Raw genomic sequence first — 12,396 nt, 5'->3', positions numbered from 1 at the left:
ATGTCCTTAATTCCACTAGCTGAGGGGGAACTAATTCAACCTGGGGCATGGTAGAGCATGCTTCTCTTACAGTGGCTTGTGGACATTGTCTCTGGTGCCTGGGAAAGCCAGGTCAGTTTTAGAGTTGGATGTTCTCTCCTGAATTACTGAAATATTGAGCTCTGTAGTGGATCCAATAGAGGTAAATTAGTAACCCAGGATCGGTGGGGTTGCCTCTGCTCCCAGATCCACATGATGGCCCGTCCAGGCAGTGGGCCTCAGGACAGGCCTTTAGTCCTGCTTCCTCAAGGAGACAGGCTCGGCTAAGATGTTCACTGACAGATTTCCGAAAGGAAATCTTCCAGTGCTGACACCCACTCAGAGAAATAATTCTAAAGATGTTTTTGGTTTTCTTGCAAATTTTTTTTGGCCTTCAGTTTGGTCTTCTGCTAGGTTTTAAAGGAAGAATTCCTTTTCAGGCCACAATACTATAATGTTGAAGTGTTGATGATGATGATGATACTAACATTAACTGAGTATCATCAGGGTGTAAGGGATGTTACATGAATTACATTTGAGGAAACTGAAGCTTGATTAAAAGGTGGAGTAACTTTTCTGAGATCACATAGCTAGTGACTAGTGGGGCTAGGAATTAAACCCAGGTTGCTGATTCTGAAGCCTCTGCAGTTGACTTCTGGGCTCAAAATATGGCTCAGAGTCAGAGGTGGGGTGGGGGTGGGGGACATGGATGAAATATATCTTTGGCTGGGATCTGTTCCTCACAATTCTAGTTGAGAATATTCTTGTGTTACCTGCAAATTAAGATCTGATGTTTCCTTTGTAGTGGCTAGAACAGTGAATAGTGTTTTTCATGTGAAAGTCATGGTGAGACATGTAATCATATTTTGGGGCAAAGATTGCCTTTCCTCAGTGCACCAAGCAATGTTTATATGATTGATAAGTCACCAACACCAAGGGAAGGTCCTGTCCTGTGACATGTGCGTGCTTGGCAATGATCTTGCCTTGCATTTTGCTTAATAATTTTCATTATTTTTAATTAAAGTTGAAGAAGTGCAGACTCTAGCTGAAATTAAGGTAGGTTGTGTTGCCGGAATCTGGTAATTACTTTAATTGATCACAAGATAGTTTCCTTGATCACCAATTAGAGTAAATTGCCGATCATGTTTCAAGACGTGAAGAAATGCCCAAACTGATTTATGTAATAGTGTTTTCATTTCTAATCAGACATAAATATCATTTCCTTCCATAGCAATTGTGTTTTTGAAAAGAAGGGTTATAGGCCCACAAACATAGAGGTGATTCATAAACAATAGAGTTCTAATTCATTGAATTAGTAAAGGAAGTATTTAGAGGCTTAATGGAGATTGTACTGGGGAAATTACTTTGGAGTAGCTGGTGCTCATTTTCTTAGTGGGAGATATGTTCTTTTTTAGTACATAATTAAAATAGTCTATAATCAAAATATAAAAGGCAGCTGATTTAAAGAGCATATATCAAAGAGAATTGCTCTGAGTAATGAAAGATTTGTATTGTAAATATGTGCTACAAGTCTCAGAACTTTAATAAATCATATATGGTATTTGGACTCAAGCTGCATTTTAAATTCAGGGTGCTGTTAAACATTTCACAGACTGATACAGGATTTTTGTTTTGGTTTGTGCATCTGATAGTCTTTCATAGTTCCATGGAATAAAATGAAACAAAAGGAACTTTAAGAAAAATTAAAGTTCCCAAAGAATACTTGATTTGGGGTTCATGGAAAAATCTTTAATTGCTGATGGTTTGGAGATTTCCAAATGACAAACTTCATTGGCCCAATTTACTGTGATTGTAATGCTTACTTTCCTGAAAATGGCAGAGTGACTTAAAAAGTCATACTTCATCATGCATTCATTGACTTGTTCATAAAATGTTTGTAATTTGCAATAGAGGAAAGACTGAAACTATTATCAGCCATTATATGTTATTTGTTGGCCATATGTTTGTTTGAAATGGCCGTAGCTCAACAGAACATGGCTCATAGACAAACTATGCTGTAAATTGGCACTAAAAACCCACCTAAACAGGTAGGCATATGTTAAGAAGTTAACATGAGCCAAAATATTTTAATATGAACCATATTACATATTTTGTAGGATCCTGACTCTCTTTGCAGTGGGAACTTCATTTGCATGACTCGTTCATTTTTTTCCCCAAACTAGTTTTTTAAAATAGGTCATGTATGTACAAATTCATACATGGTACATACATTGACATAGGTACCAAAGTGTATAATAGGTCTCTTCTTGTTTCTAATAATCACCCAATTCCCACTCTCTATTCCCTGCATCATTCACTGCTACCCCATCATTCTTGCACATTGTTCCAGAGATTTTCTTTCCTTTTATGCACTTCATAGACAATTATGCATCTTTTTTTTTTTCTTTTAGTTATTTATCTTGGATATATTTCCATGTCAGATGCTAGTTACCTCATTTTGCTTAATGGCTGCATAGTATTCCAGTGTAATCTGGAATAATCTGCTTAATTATTTTCCTGTAGATGGACATTTGACTGTTTCAAGTCTATAGCTATTAGAAGCAGTACTGCAGTGACCATTCTTGTAATTATGTATGTGTGTGTCTGCAGGACAGAGTCCACAGGCCTGTTTGGTTTAAAGGCCTGAATATTTTTTTCCCTAAGGGTATGGACTTTTCCCCCCTTTTCTCTATTGGTATTGGGAATTGAACTCAGGGGTGCTCTACCACTCAGTTATATCTCCAGTCCTTTTTTTATTTTTGTTTTTGAGACAGGGTCTCACTAAATTGCTGAGGCTGACCTTGAACTTGTGATTTCTCTTGAACTTATGCAGGAGTTCTTTTATCCTCAGGAAATATAAAGTGCAAGTGCCCTGTTTATCTTTGATTTTGTTGGTTGGGTTGTATTGCTATATAAATAAATATTTTCAATGTAGTAAGATTTATCTAGTGTTTAGTAGCAGTTTAAAGTTTTCCGCTTACTAGTGTTTAGTAGTAGTTTAAAGTTTTCTGCTTATAAAATGTATACATTTCTTTTTAAGTTTATTTCTAAGTAATTTTTTGGTATCATTTTAAATAGGATATTTCTACCAAATATTTTTTCTTTCTTTTTTTTTTTTTTTGGTTACCAGGGATTGAACTTGGGAGCACTCAACCACTGAGCCACATCCACAGCCCTATTTTGTATTTTATTTAGAGACAGTGTCTCACTGAGTTGCTTAGCACCTTGCTTTTGCTGAGGCTGGCTTTGAACTCTTGATCCTCCTGCCTCAGTTTCCTAAGCCACTGGGATTATAGGCATGTGCCATCATGCCCAGCCCAATGTATTTTCTAATTAGTTGTTGTTTGTTCAAGAATGCTGTTGACTGTTTTTGGTCTTATTCTTTAATGAGGTTTCTTCTAATGTTTTTCTATCAAGAATGATGCTGACTTTGGACTGTTCTATCACATTAATGAAGAGTCCACCTATTCCTATAATTAAAAATAGCTTTATTTATTTATTTTTTTGTTTTGGAGATGGAACCTGTGTTGTCCAGACTGGCCACAAACTCCTGGATTCTAGTGGTCCTCCTACTGTATCCTTCTCAGCTTCCTGAGACTATAGGTTCACATTCAATTCTGAGAGTTTTAAAAAATAACAAATATTTATCCATCATCTTTTCAGAATTTATGAGACTCATTGTATGATTTTTCCCTTGACTTTACTATGGTAAATTTCATTAATATATTGTCTAATATTGATCCATCCTTGCATTCTTACAATAAATCTTACTTGATCATGCTCTTTCGTTCTTTTATTATGTTACTCGGTTTTATTTTTTAGGATTTTTACTACTATGATATCACTCTACAGTTTCATTATATAAGCTATCTTTTGGGGATCATGGAGACAATATTATGTTGGATTATAAAAATAATTCAGGATTATTTCTTTAACTATGACCTGGAATAGTTTAAGTGATGTTAGAATGAACCAACTATTTCTTTTTCTTTTCTTTTTTTTTTTTTTTTTTTGCGGTGCTAGGGATCGAACCCAGGGCCTTGTGCTTACAAGGCAAGCACTCTACCGACTGAGCTATCTCCCCAGCCCCCAACTATTTCTTGAAGGTTAGACATTTTTTGTATTCAAAGAATCTAAATCTGTGAAATGATCTGGATCTGTTCTGTTCTTTTTTATTTTTTGGGGAGGGTGTCATTCCTAATCACATTTCTCTTATAATTATTTGTTTAGATTATTTTTTATATTCTGGGATTTTTTTTAATTTTAATTTTTTATTTTTTTTTGTATGAGGGATTGAACCCCCAGGGGTGTGCTTTACCACTGAGCCACATCCCCAGCCCTTTTTATTTATTTTTTTGGTACTGGGGATTGAACTCAGGGGCACTTGACCACTAAGCCACATCCCCAGCCCTATTTTGTATTTTATTTAGAGATAGGGTCTCACTGAGTTGCTTAGTACCTTGATTTTGCTGAGGCTGACTTTGAACTCAAAATCCTCCTACCTCAGCTGCCTGAATCGCTGGGATTACAGGCATGCACCACCGCACCTGGCTGTTTATTCATTTGTTGAGACAGGGTTTCCCTAAGTTGTTTAGGGCCTCAGTAAATTGCTGAGGCTGTCTTCAAACTTGTGATCCTCTTGCCTCAGACTCCAGAGTTGCTGGGATTACAGGTAAGTGCCAGTACTTGCCTTGACCCAAGAGTTTTAAAAGAAGGATTTGAAAAAATTTCCTGGTAGTTTTTTTTATTGCTTTATGTCTGAATTTTATTTTTAATTTTATCATAGAATGTTGCCAGTATTCTTTCTACTTTTTGCAATTGCAAGAGATTTTCTTTGTGGGCTAATAAGTAAGTTTGATTTCTGTGAATGTTCAGTGGATACTTTAAAAACTATGTTCTCAGTTTTTAGAGTTTAAAATAAACCAGTTAGGTCTACCTTTTATTATTATTTAAATAGTCCATATCTTTTTGATTCCTTAATCTGTCTTAGGTTAAAGACATAGGAATTAAAGTCACCAACCATAAATGTTTCTATTTGTCCTATATTTTCTATAGTTTCTGTCTTATTTTTTGGTCTTATTATTTTGATACTGTTATTTATAGTATAGAATTTATAATTATTCAGTCTTCATTTTGAATATACATTATAAATATTAATTGCCCTTCTTTTGTAACTTTTAGTATTTTGTCCTAAATCAGCCTGTCCAAATTATTTTTTTCTATTACTTTTTTTTATTAGAGCATTATTATTATAGTCTTTGGGTTCATTTTGACAAAATAATGCATGCAAGGAATTTCAGTTCCCATAGTCCCCACTTTCCCTTCCCTCCTCCCTGTCCCTATTCTCTCTTCCCTCTTCCCTTTCTTTTCCTTTCACTCCTTTACTTATATATTTTGGTACTGGGGATTAAATCCACAGGGTCTTTGCCACTGAGCTACATCCCCAGCCCTTTTTATTTTTTTATTTTGAGATAGATTCTCGATAAGTTGCTTAGAGCCTTGGTAAGTTGCTGAGGCCTATCTTGAACTTGCCATCCCTCCTGTCTCAGCCTCCTGAGTTGCTGGGATTATAGGTGTGCACCACCGCACCCAGCTCTTTATTTACTTTTGATTGGTATTTTCTATATATACATGCAGGTGGAATTCTTTTGGTACATTTATGTATATAACATGCTATTGTTTAATTCATTCCATATTTCTACCCCTTTCTGTTTTTTCCTCCCTCCCTCTCAGTCTTGGTCTTCTACTCTACTGATCTACCTTATATTTTTATCATATCCAATCTCCTCCCCTGCCACCTTCTTTCCCTTATTTTACTCTAGCTTCCACATATGAGAGAAAACAATCAGCTCTTGATTTTCTGAGTCTGGCATATTTCACTTAGTATAATTTTCTCCATTTCTATTCACTTACCAGCAAATGCCATTATTTCATTCTCATTTATGCCTGAATGTATATGTATCACATTTAAAAAAAATTTTTTTGTACTTGCCCATGTGCTTTTATTTTCATCCATTGAACTTTACTTTGTGATCTAGTAAGAAAGTTTTTTTTCTTTTTTTTAATTGCTGAACTTAGTCTCTTTACATTTGTTGATTAGACAGATATTTGGTCTTAAAAAACACAGAACCGAATACTTTTTCTTCCTTATTTTATTTTATTTATTTATTTATTTTTTGTGGTGCTGGGGATTTGAACCCAGGGCCTTGTGCTTGCGAGGCAAGCACTCTACCAACTGAGCTATATCCCCAGCTCTCTCCCTTATTTTAAATCATGATATAGATGATATTATTTAAAATCCATTTTTTGGTATGTTTTAAAATTTTAATTGTTTTTTGCCTTTACTTAGTTTGGAATGTTTATTTTTATCTCGAATATTGTGGTTACTGTTATAACTTTACATAAAAATTTTGTCCTCTGTTTTTTTAGATAGCATTCCCATTAAGCAATTTCAGAATTATATTTCTACTGTATCCTTCTTTACTCTTCAATTTTAGTTTATATTACTTTAAATTATATTATTTTAGTGCTTATGTTTTATAACCTTTAATTTACTTATTTACCTAACACTGAATCTTGTTTTACTCAAAAAATTTAATTTACTCTCATCTATCTTCTTTATTCTTTCCCTTTTTGTTTCAATCCCTTTAATAGTTTATAACATTTACATTTTATTCTGTAACTTTATTCCCCACAGTTGTGTTAAATGAATTCCTGGAGCTGAATGAATTTATTATTTACTGCCAGTGCCTTTGATATAGTTTTCTCATTCATCTCTTAGTTATAGTTCATCATTAAGTAAAGTTTTCTCAAGATGGACGAATGGGAAATATTCCCGAGATCATTTCTAAAATGTCTATTGTATTTATTTTCTGAATAACAGTTTAGCTGGGTATAAAATTATGTTTGCACTTTCATTTTCTAAAAAGTCCTTGTGGTTATTGCTTCTCTGACTTCTAATGTTGAATGTTGGTGTATAAAAGATGAGGTCAGCAGATTATTTTCATCCTACACATGAATTAATCTTTTTGATTAGATTCCAAAGGATGTTTTAAAATTTTCGGAGACCTGGTTAAATTCTTAAAATTTATAGATTTATATCTCTTATTTCTGGAAAAAATTTAAATTTTGTCTTCATTTTTTTCCTGTTCCTTTTTTTTTTTTTTTTTAGTACTGGTAATTGACCCCAGGTGTACTTAACCATTGAGCCACATCCCCAGCCCTTTTTATTTTTAATTTTTTAATTTTTTTTTTTTTTTTTGAGACAGGGTCTTGCTAAGTTGCCTAGGACCTTGATAAGTTGCTGAGGCTGGCTTTGAATTCCCAGTCTTCCTGCCTCAGCCTCCTGAGCTGCTGGGATTACAGGTGTGCACCACCACCCCTGTCTGTTCCATTTTTTTGTTCTGTTGTGACAATTAACTTTGTTAGTTCTCCTTTATTTGCTTTGTATATTTATTATTGTGTAATTCTTCTAACCTCTTGTTGTTTTCTATTTCATTTTTACCCACTTTCTTGGTTCTGTCCTCTAAGTCTCTTACCAAGTTGTTAGTGGTTGTCTAATCTGCCTAGAGCTATTTACAATTTTCTTAGAGGCAGTGGTTTTAGAGGCCTATATTTCAGTAACTCAGGCCCTTCCATTTCAGCTAGAGTCCTTGCAAGCAAATAGCTTGGACCATAAAAATAAATCTTTTAAAGAAGGGACAGATGCCTTTCATCATCTGTTGAGATGTTTGGTCATGTTTCTTCATTGTATTCCACATACTCAAAATTCCCTTTGAATTTTTTCTTTTTTCCTCTTTTCTATTCATCTAAATTCCTTGTCATGGTAGTTCTTATAATTTGAATGTATATTATTATGTATGTTTTAGATTTGTAGTTTTAAAAATAAATATTTTGGAAATTAATTGGTTCTTTTATGTAGAAGGAAGATTATGGAATTGTCTCTTTGCCCCCAAATCAGATTGAATATTCTTCTCCCTAAGGAAGAATTATGACTAGATCCTATGTAATGGTTTATCAGGTTTGTGATACTTTTTTAAAAAATATTTTTTAGGTGTTGATAGACCTTTATTTTATTCATTTATTTATATGTGGTGCTGAGGATGGAACCCAGTGCCTCACACATGCTAGGCAAGCGCTCTACCACTGAGCCACAACGCTGGCCCTACTTGTGTTACTTTCTGTCAGTTGAAAGGAAATATGAGGAAGATACAAAATTTTGAATGGTCTATTTATTTTTCCTCTGAGGGGTTTATTGGCCTGTAACCTGAAGAAAAAGTCACACTTACAGCCAAAGTATGACAACCAATGTTTTTATTGCCTTTTCAGTCTTGTAGTATCCACAATAGTGAAGACAATCCATATCTGTCCAAAACAGCCACAAATCCGTGTTTCCTTTGTTATGGGTCCAGGGGTAGGAGGTGACAGGTTCACCGTTGGTATATCAGTGACTTGGTAGGCCTTTCTTGGTAGGCTGTGTCAGGATAGCTATACCCACAAGTCATGCTGATGACCTGGTCCCGGGGTATAGCCCAGCTTCATGGCCTTGTGCACCACCAAGTACATGGAAAGGCCTGCAGCCTGTCAGCCCCCACTCAGAAAGCATCTGGCAGCTCCAGCAGTTATTAAGCAAGGGAACTTGTGACAGGAGGTCAGCACTCTGCAGCATCTCGGGGGTCGGGGTTGGTGGGAGCGGGAGGGGCAGGGGAGGTAGCTCCAGAAGCTGGGAAAAATCCATGTTCTGGAACTTGGCCCAGCCATAACAAAACTTCAGTTCTTGAATGGTCTTTAGATGTGTGCTTAAAAAAAAAAAAAAAAAAAAAAATATATATATATATATATATATGTATATATTTTAGATGTGGTACAATAGACACTTTTTCTTTGATCACTGTGCCTCTTGGGCTCTGGAAATTCCCTTTTAAGTCTCATATCTATGGTGGAATAGCTTTGCAGGTTGATAGTCAAAAGATTTGAAGAGCACTTCTGACCATGTTCGGGTCATCCACTTTATCCATTTGGCTCTTAGGAAATGGTAAGGGATTCTAGTTATGTTTTTAGTTAGCTTTTTGTTGCTGTGACCAAAATACCTGACAAGAGCAACTTAGAGGAGAAAATGTTTATCTGGAGCTCACTGATTCAGAGGTCCATAGCTAGCTCCATTTCTCTGAGCTGAAATTGAAGCAGCACATCATGGAGGAAGTGGCTGGTGGAGGAAAGTTGTTCATGGCAGGGTCAGGAAGGGGAGAGAGAGAGAGAAAGAGACTCTGTGTGTATGTGTGTGTGTGTGTGTGTGTGTGTGCATGTGAGCACACTGTGATGGGGACACAGGGAAGATGCCCCCTTCCAGGGCATACCCTCAATGACCCACCTGCCTATAGTTACCACCCTGTCAGTTCATTCAAACTAGGAATGGACTGAAGGAAAGGTCACAATTTTCCAATACAATCACTTCACCTCTGAACATTCCTGCTTTGACACAGGAGCTTTTGGGGACACCTCACATCCAAATCATAACAAGGCATCACTTTGAACCTTTTAGGATGACATGGCTCAAAGAAATTATGGCCACAGGGCTTATGAACTTGGGCAGTGACCAACTGTGTACACATAATTTCTTGCCATTAAGCTTGTTTCTCCATACATTGTGCATCAGGGTGTTACCCACAGTGTGTTATCTGCTTGATTCATGTATGTTGGGAGTGGGGGTCTCTATTTGTTGCAATGGGAAAACAAAGGCCATTCTTCCCAGAGACAGCAACTGAATCTTAGATTCTCAGGCCAGTAGAAAACTTTTCTCTGCTCATTGTGTTTTGTAAAGCCTATCTTATTCAGCTTGACCAGAAGCAGTGGTAGTAGCAAGTATGTGCCATTGTTGAGCTCTTATTCTGTGCCAGATACTTGCTAAGTGCCTGTGTATACCTACATCATTTTTTATTAGAATGATTGCATGAGTTTTATCTCTATTTTACTAATAAGGAAGCAGACTTGAAGTTAGGTTACATGACAGTTAAATGTTAGAGTCAGTTTCAATCCAGGATTCCCTGGCTCCAAAGACCAGTCCCTTAAGAGCTGTATTGTGTATATATGCCTATAGGCCATATTGATAAAAGAAAAAGATTCTATCATGTAAATACAATTTATTTAAAAAAAAAACACATCTAAAGAGCTATACATTGTACCTCTGCTACTGCTTAACAAGAATAAGGCACTGTTGGCAGAGTAGAAATTTTCATTATACATTATTTAATGCAGGTTAACTGTGTTTGAAAATTAAAACAGACTTTCCCCTCCTGCTTGTACCCTACACATAATCAGGATTGTGGATTGAGAAGGGCTGGGAGAATGAATACTGTTTTTCCACAAATAATTCCATACATGGTTAGGTGGATTTTGCTTGAACTTCCTTTTCCTAATGGGGAAAACATTCAGTTCTTTTTTTTTTTAATTTTTTTAGTTTTAGATGGACACAATACTTTTATTTTATTTATTTTTATGTGGTGCTGACGATTGAACCCAGTGCCTCACGTGTGCTTGGCAAGTGCTCTACCACTGAGCCACAACCCCAGTCCCAACATTCAGTTCTTAAATGTCAAAATGGAAATCTTTTTTTTTTAAATGGGAATTTTTTAAATTGTTTGTTCTACTTAGTTATTCATGGCAGCAGAATGCAATTTGATTTGTTTTACATAAATAGAGCACAACTTTTCATTTCTCTGTTGTATACAATGTAGAATCACACCATTCATAGGGTAATAATGTTTGTCTCATTCCACCATCTTTCCTTCCCTGCATCCCCTCCCTTCCCCTCATTTCTCTCTACAAAAATGGAAATCTTTATCCCAAATAAAGGGATAGGAGCTGTAACGAACAGTATAGAATTGTTTAAAACGGCATCAAACATATTTCTCACTGTAACTAGGAAACGTGCTCTTATGTCATTTGGTGATCCAAAAAACATTGCCCAGCCAACATCGTATTGGTTTTTCTGGATGGGGTAATGAAGTTAAATATTTATTTATGTGGGTGTAATGGGTACTGCCCTGTGAATTCCACTCTAACTTTGTAATTAATGTGCCATTGTCTTAACCTAAGTATTTCTGCATTTTGCACACAAGAGATAGACTTCTGCTATTGTTTGCAGTTATCCTCATAAAAATCTGAAAGCAGGCAAGAAATTTGTCTTCTGCCTTAAGTTTCCATCTTTCCTATGGTAGGAAGACAGAACCCCATAGATTCACACTTCAGCCTGTGACTGGTTCTCAGTCCTCTGCTCCTTTGCAGGCTTGTCTTGTGTCCTACAGCAGATGCACTGTTACCTCAGAGCAGCAGTGCAGGGCAGTAGCAAGAAGACCCAGAGCAGGCAGGCTATTCTTTTCTGTTTTGCTCTAGAGTGCAGTGAAAAATAGTCCTTCAATCCTCCCACCTGAGGGCTGGGGAGAGAAGTCATTCAGTTCTGCCAGTGCTTTTGTTCAAGTCACACTCAGAGGACCTTTTCCCAGTCTTGTGGTTGATGCCTTAGCAACCCCGTCGCTAAAAACAAATGAAACAGAGCTGTAAGCAGAGTGGCTCCTAAAATTTGGGGCCAGGTAGTGAAACCCAGGGCACTGAGTTGGGGAAATTATTCCTGTGCTATTTTGGAGAGTCTTGTCCTGAGGACAATTAAACAGTCCAGACAGGTCACTGGGTGAGACCAATTTCCTGGTTTGTTTATTCGAGCCTGATTGTTTTCACCACTGAGCAGCAGGGCATAGTCTGCTACACCGTTACCTGAGGCCTGCAGAGAGCAATCCTTTCATTTTTGATTTCTCCAGGCTTCCTAAGGACCCCAGCATGTCTTTATCTGGTTTGAGTGCTCTGGAGTCTCTCTCAGGCACAGGGTGGAGGACAATATCAGTAATTGCTCTTGACTTCATCTTATACAGGCATTTGGCTTTATGTCCCGAGTTGCCCTACAAGCAGAGAAGATGAATCACCACCCGGAGTGGCTCAATATGTACAACAAGGTAAATGTATTACTTTATTTTGAGATCACTTTAATTATGGAGTTTGAGAAACTTCTTTCTCGTCATCTTGTGCAACTGAATGTGATTGTGCTTAAGAAAGTATTCTTTTTCTTTCTCTTAGAATCCCTATGTATTCAAATTTGTGTGCCAGTTAGTAACAAATTTCAGGTCTGCTCATGAGAACAGTGAATAAGCTCTTTCTTTTTATGCTTGTCTTCTTCTGAAACTAATAAAAGAAAGTTGGGCCAAATTAGGTTCCTGAATTAAACTTGGATATCGGCCATGCAGGTTAATTTTTAAATTGAAAAGAATTTATTGAAAGAAATGGTTGCAAATAAGATAGCTATGCCCTAATTATGTCATTGAAATATAT

At 36.4% G+C, this 12,396-nt stretch overlaps 1 protein-coding gene across 1 annotated transcript in view; it reads left to right on the top strand.

The window, feature by feature from the left end:
* The window catches only part of Pcbd2 (pterin-4 alpha-carbinolamine dehydratase 2), a 46,241-nt gene that overhangs the window by 32,823 nt on the left and 1,022 nt on the right, over window positions 1–12,396 (top strand). The window contains exon 3 of the mRNA XM_047556821.1: window positions 11,943–12,023. Coding sequence (XP_047412777.1) covers window positions 11,943–12,023 — 81 coding nt within the window. The remainder of the gene's footprint in view (window positions 1–11,942; window positions 12,024–12,396) is intronic.

This window comes from Sciurus carolinensis, chromosome 6 (genome assembly GCF_902686445.1).
Source record: "Sciurus carolinensis chromosome 6, mSciCar1.2, whole genome shotgun sequence".
Taxonomy (NCBI): domain Eukaryota; kingdom Metazoa; phylum Chordata; class Mammalia; order Rodentia; family Sciuridae; genus Sciurus; species Sciurus carolinensis.
This window is presented reverse-complemented; position numbering and strand designations above follow the sequence as displayed.